General features: G+C 53.0%; 2 protein-coding genes across 2 annotated transcripts; both read right to left on the reverse strand.

The window, feature by feature from the left end:
• Positions 1 to 813: 813 nt before the first annotated feature.
• Positions 814 to 1,509, reverse strand: ETH_00016255 (uncharacterized protein; the record flags this gene model as incomplete). The annotated part of the gene is made up of 1 exon (XM_013374158.1): positions 814 to 1,509. A coding segment is annotated over one exon (696 nt), but the record flags the coding sequence as incomplete, so codon positions are not given.
• Positions 1,510 to 3,800: 2,291 nt separating this feature from the next.
• ETH_00016260 (uncharacterized protein) lies at positions 3,801 to 7,030 on the reverse strand (the record flags this gene model as incomplete). The annotated part of the gene is made up of 6 exons (XM_013374159.1): positions 3,801 to 4,193; positions 4,584 to 4,956; positions 5,153 to 5,335; positions 5,548 to 5,641; positions 6,183 to 6,255; positions 6,452 to 7,030. The coding sequence occupies 6 exons, from the start codon at positions 7,028 to 7,030 to the stop codon at positions 3,801 to 3,803; spliced, it is 1,695 nt and encodes a 564-aa protein (XP_013229613.1).
• Between the last annotated feature and the right edge of the window lie 673 nt (positions 7,031 to 7,703).

Here is a 7,703-nt window from a genome sequence, read left to right on the forward strand (position 1 = left end):
AAAGAGTGGTACTACTTTTCAGACTTTTTATACTACTTTTTAGACTTTTCATACTACTTTTTAGACTTTTAACACCACTATTTGTACATTTTATTTTTTTTTATTTTACACTTTTTACACATCTTACACTTTTAATACTTTGCACTCCACTCTTCTCTACACAACAGACACAACAGTCCACAGATTCTTTATACTTTATAAATAGTTTATAAAGTATAAATTTTTATACTTTAAAGTATAGACTACTAAACTATAAGTAGTAAATACGTTAAACGATAAATAGTAAACACTTTATAAATAGTTTATACTTTGAACTATAAACTATTTAAACTTCAAACTACAAATAGTCAAGACTCTAAAGTATAGAAAGGTCCACAAGTTGAAGTGCCTGTCCACAGGGTCCAACTACCACCTAAAACTGCCTACTCTCTCCAGTTCCTAGGGTTTAGGGTTTAGGGTTTAGGGTTTAGGGTTTACCACCGCTCCAGGGGCCAAAATGGACACAAAAAGCGTCTTAGCGGCACAGGCCATTTGGTCTTTGCACAAGTTGAAGTGCCTGTCCACAGGGTCCAACTACCACCTAAAACTGCCTACTCTCTCCAGTTCCTAGGGTTTAGGGTTTAGGGTTTAGGGTTTAGGGTTTACCACCGCTCCAGGGGCCAAAATGGACACAAAAAGCGTCTTAGCGGCACAGGCCATTTGGTCTTTGCACAAGTTGAAGTGCCTGTCCACAGGGTCCAACTACCACCTAAAACTGCCTACTCTCTCCAGTTCCTAGGGTTTAGGGTTTAGGGTTTAGGGTTTAGGGTTTACCACCGCTCCAGGGGCCAAAATGGACACAAAAAGCGTCTTAGCGGCACAGGCCATTTGGTCTTTGCACAAGTTGAAGTGCTTGTCCACAGGGTCCAAGACAACTGCAACAATGCACATGTCGTAGCCCATGAGGAGGCCAGTGAGGGCCGCGAAGGCGGAGACGGAGGCCAGGGTGAGCGAGGAGTACTGCCTGCAGCTGCAGCGCCTGCGGCCCCCGCTGCTGCTGCTGCTGCTGCTGCTGCTGCTGCTGCTGCTGCTGCAGGGCGCGGGGGGCTTCGCGGAGGCGGGGGAGGGCGCGGCGGCTGCGGCCGAGGGACTCGCCAGGCCCCCTGAAGCCTCCCCCACCGTCGCCGTGGAGAGCTCTGCTGCTGCTGCGGAGGAGGGCGAAGCGGCAGCCTCTGCTGCTGCTGCTGCTGCTGCTGCTGCTGCTGCGGACGCGGACGCGGCTGCGAGGGAAGCGGCGCCGCCGGGGTCCTCCGGCTGCGCCTGGAGAGCCGCCTGGGAGGCGGCGCTCCCGGCGCGCTGCTGCTGCGCCCCCTCGCTGGCTGGTGCTGCAGCTGCAGCAGCAGCAGGAGCAGCAGCAGCAGCGGGAGCAGCTGCAGCGGCGGCGGGAAGCGCAGAAGGCTGCAGAGAAGGGCTCGAAGCCCCCGCAGGAGCAGCAGCCCGCGGCTCCGGAGCCGGGCGGCTGAGACCCATTTCGAATGCGCAAGTCCGACCCCCTAGACAACTCAACTCGGGTCTTCTAAAGATCCGAAAATAGAAAAGAAGAACTGAAATGCATTTGAAATTCTCCAAAAGGTGGCAGAGAAGTGCAAATGCAAGAAGCCGCGAAGGACCCGTTCAGGTGTATGGACAGCTCTGCCGCGTGGCGCGCAGCACAGGCGGGCGCCGCCGCGAACAATCCAAACGAAAGAAGAAACAATTTAATTTGTTTTTCCTTTTTTAATGACAAATTAACTCTTTTTCACTCATTAAAGAAAGAAAGCTCGAGAATGATGCCCCCCGAACCGCCGCAAACAGCCACGCCGAGGCGCAGCAGCCGCCCGCCAGTCAATGGGCGCCGCGAGGCAGTCAGCCAGCAGCCTTCGCCGCAAACCCTAAATTAGGGTTTGCCCAAACCCTCAGCCCTCCGCCCGTTTTTACCCTCTTATTTCCACCTTTTCAAACATTTATTCTCCATTTTGCAAACACACACTCCCCCCAACTAACTCCAAGCCCGCAACCCCTCTGCTGCTGCTGCGCCGCGAGCACTACCTCTAGCCAAACCGCTACCCCAGCTTCCAACCCTAAACCCTAAACCCTAAACCCTAATTCCAAACCCTTAACACTACTAGCTTTTCCTCCAACTGCACCGCGCCGCCAAAACCGCCCGTCGAGCCTGAGACGAGGGCCCAGATACACCCACCGCGGATGCTGCCGCTGCTGCTGCCGCTGCTCCTGCTGCTGCTGCTGCTGCTGCAGCTGTTGCTGCTGCTGCTGTCACAGTCTCTAGCTGGGGCTCTCCCGCTGGCTTTCCAAACCCTAAACCCTAAACCCCAAACCCTTAACTCTTGCCATTCCCGCCGGCAGAGCCGCTCGACGCGGCTCCGAGCTGCACGGCAGTCCCCACCCTAGGGTTTAGGGTTTAGGGTTTAGGGTTTAGGGTTTAGGCAGCAGGTGCAGCGAGACAAACAGGCTTTGCTGCTTCCCACACTTGTCTCTGGCCCTAGCAACTGCATGCATTGTGGGAAAGGCATTAAATGGAGAATTAAACATACATAAATATTCAAGAATAAATAGAAACAAAAGTAAATTAAATAAGTAAATAAAAGAAAATAAAAGTTTAAACAATTCCAAATAAGCCCTCAAAGCCTTTTCGCTCCTTCAGCAGCAAAAGCTGCAGGCAACCTTCGGTGTGGGCTGCTGCACTGCATCAGCAAAATTTGCTGCAGCAGCAAAATAAAATATGCTGTTGCAGCAGCATATTGCGTTTCTGCAGCAGCGAAGTATGCTGCTGCAGCAGTAGCAACACATTAAGCTGCAGCAGCAGCACAACGGGATATTTTCGGAGTATTACACCGGGTCCCATTGACAAATAGACTGAAATAAATATACTTATTTAAAATACTTTTATTTTTCCTCAAGTGCATTTGGGCAAAAAGAAGAAACAAAAAAACAAATTTGCATGAAGAATAGTTGCGCCGGCGAGTTGTATGTACACCTCACGTCACTACGAAAGGGTTTGTTTTATTTATTCATTTATTTGCTTTTTTATTTATTTGTTACCTATTTGTTTATATTTAGGTCTCTGCTGCTTAAGAAGGCCTGTAAATGAATATAAATAAGTAAATATAAATATAAGTATTCATTTGAAAAATAAAAAAATAAATGTGCTCAGGTGTATGTACACCGCGATGAATTAGTAGTGCATCTCTGGTGTACGTACACTTGATTACATGCAAATGCACAATTTTCTCCTTTTTATCCACTTGCTCTTCAAATATATTTTTGCTTTTTTTCCTTTTATTATAAAAAGAGTATTAAAGAGATTAAAAAGGGTATTTTAATCTGCTGCTTTGCATGCGTTCAGGTGTACATACACCTCACAGCAAGTGCCCCCAAGCAAAATGGAATGGCACCAGCAAATTCCATTTATTTGCATTTTAGACTAAATAATTGAAATTATTTATTTTATTTAAATATAATATGCATTTTCTACTTATTTACAAACAGTCAGGTCAAAGTGACTTTATTTGCATGCATGCACTCCCTCTATCTAATCAAACTCTTTCAGCACAGTACTACTTTGTCTATTTGTTTATTACTTGTCATTTACTCATTTGTTCGTTTTTGTTTAATTACTTTTTAATTTACTGTTCCGTCATTTGTTTCCACGGGGCCCCCGTGGGGGCCCCCATGCAAATGTAACCACCAGCTGCAGCTGCTCCAGCTGCTGCAGCTGCAGCAGCACTAGCTGCAGCAGCAGCAGCAGCAACTGCAGCAGCAGCCTAAACAATAACGGTGGGATATTTCTGTCTCCTTCTCTCCCTGCAAGCTGTCAAGGCCTCAGCCAGCCGCATTACCTTCAGGGGGCCCCCAGGGGGGCCCCCCAGACTATCTACGTGGGGGGCCCCAAGGGGGCCTCCAGAAGACCCTTTTGGTTGGCCCTCACAGTTTCCTACAGAGCCGCCCCCAGGGGGCCCCCCAGTGAGGCCCCCAGCAGGGGGGCCCCCAGAGGGGCAACTAGGGGGACCCCCAGAGGGGCCCCCAGAGGGGCCCCCAGGGTGGGCCCCCTGGGGCTGGGTCCCTGTGTTTGAGTTAACTTTTGCGTGGGCGAATTCATCAACAAATGTTTCAGCGAATTCGCAGCGTAGAAGATCTGCTGCTGCTTCGTCAATAGCCTGAAGAAATAAAAAAGAAGAAGAAAAAAGAAATAAAAAGACAAATAAAAATAAAAAAGATAAAAAGAAACAAATATAATAAAGAGGAACAAAGGCAAACAAAGAGAGACATCTCCTGCTGCCTGCTGGGGAAACTGCCGCTGAGGCTGCCCTGAAGGAGGAACCCCAGACCATAAACCCTAAACCCTAAACCCTGAACCCCAAACCCTAAACCCTAGACCCTAAACCCTAAACCCCAAACCCTATACCCTATAGGCTAGGCCTCCAGTACTTGTAACTAATCGCGGAGCTCTAGGCCCTGAAGCTCACAAAAAATATACCCTGAGTCCTACCTACGCGCTGAGCCCCAAACCCTAAACCCTAAACCCCAAACCCCAGGCCGCGGTTTACCTGCGCCTGCTCCAGAAGCGCTGCTGCAGCGGGCCTCACAGCAGCAGCATGCTGCAGCACGCGAGTTGCTGCTGCTTTTTGGGAAATTAATTTAATTAATTTCTCATTTTCAAGATCCTCCAACTCTCCTGCTGCAGGCTCTCCCCCCAAACCCTCAGGCAGCAGCAAAAACGCATAAGGCGCAGCAGCAGCAGGAAACAAACGCTCCTGCAGGCTTTGGGGGGCCCCACAGGGGGCCCCCATGCCTGTGGGGGCCCCCTGTGGGGCCCCCTTTTGTGGGGTCTCTTGAGACGGGGGGCCCCCAGGGTTTGCATTAAAAGAGGCACCTTCGCTCAGGTCGCATATGGCTATTGGCAGGTCTATGCCGTGAGACCTGCAAAAGCCAAACCCTAAACCCTAAACCCTAAATCCTAAACCCTAGAAAGCATCTCCCTCTTGGAAGGTTTAGGGCAACGCTTGAGGGTTTGGAGCGCGAAACCAGTGCGGTGTGCCTGCCGAGCCGCCAGCAGCTAAACCCTACAGCTCAGGGACTAGGGTTTAGGGTCTAGGGTTTAGGGTTTAGGGTTTACGCGAGGAGGGCGGCCACTTCGGCGAAGAGGCAGGCGGCAGTGGAGGCCCCAAAAGCAGCAGAATTGAGCAGCAGCAGCAGCACTTCAAAAGGCTGCTCAATTAACTCTTTAATGGAGTTAAATGGAAGCAGCAGCAGCGGAGGCACCAGGAGCTGCTGCTGCAGCTCCCGCGACAAAGCAGCGCTGCAGGCACGCCCCAAACCCTAAACCCTAAACCCTAAGCCCCAAACCCTAAACCCTAAACCCTAAAACGTGGTTTCCGCGCCGTCGTGCGTACGCGCCGGTTGCATGCTCAGCAGAGGTTTCCGTTCATGCTGCCTCATCTCAACCCCCCACGCTCTAAACCCCAAACCCCAAACCCTAAACCCTAAACCCTAAACCCTCGGCAAACGCACGAGTTCTGCTGCCGCTCCTTCAGCTTCCTGCAGTGGTACTTCGCGAGGGCCATTGGCGTTGCCAGCAGACACCCGAAGAAAAGCCACGGCAGCACTGCACAGCCAAACCCTAAACCCTAAACCCTAAACCCTAAACCCTAAACCCCGGGCCATAAAAGCGAAGTTTAACTGTGGAATGACAGCGTCCCGTTTGATTCATGGAGTACTTGACAGGCACCGGTGCAAGCAGCCCCTAAATTCAAATAAGGGCTTAGGGTTTAGGGTTTAGGGTTTAGGGTTTAGGGTTCGGCTTGCCCGCAAAGAGTATCTGAAAGCGCTGCTCCTCTCTAGTTAACTTGTGCGGCTCCAGCAGCAACGCGCTGGGGTCTCTGGGGGGCAAGTAACGGTCTACAATGCCGCCTGCAGGCGCAAACCCTAAACCCTAAACCCTAAACCCTAAACCCTAAACTCTAGGCCGCAAGCTTGTAGAGGAAAGCTCTCAGCTTTAAAAGCCAAACCCTAAACCCTAGAAAGAGCTGTGTCAGGGACTGCCCAAGTGACTGGATGAGCCCTCATCCAAAGTGGGGCTTACGCTTCAAGACCTGACACTTAGGGTTTAGGGTTTAGGGTTTAGGGTTTAGGGTTTAGACACAAACCGGGGAGGGTCAGTCCCTGCTCAGTCTGAGCGCGAAGCGCAAGAGCTTCAGCCTCTGCCAGCGTCCTCGGTGCCTGAAAAACCCAAACCCTAAACCCTAAACCCTAAACCCTAAACTCTAAACCTAAAGCCCTAAGCCCTAAACCCTAAACCCTAAGCCCTAAATCCTAAACCCTTCGCTGGAATCCTGAACCATGCAGGCAAGCCACTAGGCCTCGGGCTACTGTTACAGCATCTAGGGTTTAGGGTTTAGGGTTTAGGATGAATTACCTGAAATGGCGCTGCGTTGGTCTCCTTCTCTCTCTCCACCAAAGATGAAAGTGCCCGAGCTGCAGGGGGCCCCCAAGGGGCCCCCAGGGGGGCCCCTAAGGGGGCCCCCAAAGAGTCCCCTAAGGGGGCCCCCAAGGGGGCCCCCAAGCTGGCCCGTAAAGGGCACTTCACGGGGGGCCCCCAGGTGGTCTCGGGGGGCCCCCAAGGGGCCTCCTCCAAACCCTCTAGGGGGCCCCTGGGGGCCCCCCTATGGGGCCCCCCTGGCCTTCTGTGGGAGACGCAGCAGCGGGGGGCCCCCCGGCTGAGCTGTAGAGACAGCCCAGAGCTCAGCATACACCCCGAATGCCCCCTTAAGGGGCCCCCCTTAAGGGGCCCCTGGGGCCCCAGGGGCCCCCGAGGGGGCCCCTCGGGGGGCCCCCCAGGGCCCCTCGGCTGGGGGGCCCCTTGGGGCCCCCACGGACGAAAGATGCGGTGCAGGGGAGCAGACGCCACTGCTGCTGCTGCTGCTGCTGTTGCTGCTGCTGCAGCAGGGGAAGAAGGGGCATCTGGCTTTTGCTGCTGCGTCCCAGAGGTGTACATACACCTGCCCTGGGCAGCAGCAGAGCAGCAGCAAACCCCCAGATGGGGCCTCGGGGTCCCCAGGGGGGCCCCTGGGGGGCCCCCGCCCGAGGAGGCCCCCAAGAAGGGGCCCCTTGATAGGGGGGGCCCCCTAAGCAGCAGACGGCTGTGCATGGGGGCCCCCTGAGTTGCTGCTGCTGCAGAGAAAGACCACGAGCAGGTGGCCCCGGGCCCCGCTAGGGTTTAGGGTTTAGGGTTTAGGGTTTAGGGATTGGCAGGGCCATGAAGAAAAGGCATAATAAAGCACTTTTTGGGAATTTGTAAAGGGACAAAAGGTAAAAATAAATAAATGTCGGCAGCAGCGCCGCCGGCGCCTCGATTTCGGGTGTACGTACACCTCAAGTCCCTGGCTCCTCCCAGGGCCCCATTATTACTTTTTTATGTTTTTATTTTTAATTTTATTTTTATTTTTCCTTTTTTAAAAGCAACACTCTTCCCAAGAGTTCCCTATCATGGGGGGCCCCACAACCCACGAGGCCTCGGGGCCGTGGGGGGCCCCTGCAGTCCTTGGGGGCCCCCGGGGGCCCCGGGGCCCCCAGGGGCCTCTGGGGGCCCCTTGAAGCGAATGTAAAGAAGCCATTTGGGGGCCCCCGGGGGCCCTTTAGCGGGCCTAGGGGGCCCCCTAAAGAGCCCC

The sequence above is a fragment of the Eimeria tenella genome, genomic scaffold (assembly GCF_000499545.2).
Source record: "Eimeria tenella Houghton genomic scaffold, Eth_scaff198, whole genome shotgun sequence".
NCBI lineage: Eukaryota > Apicomplexa > Conoidasida > Eucoccidiorida > Eimeriidae > Eimeria > Eimeria tenella.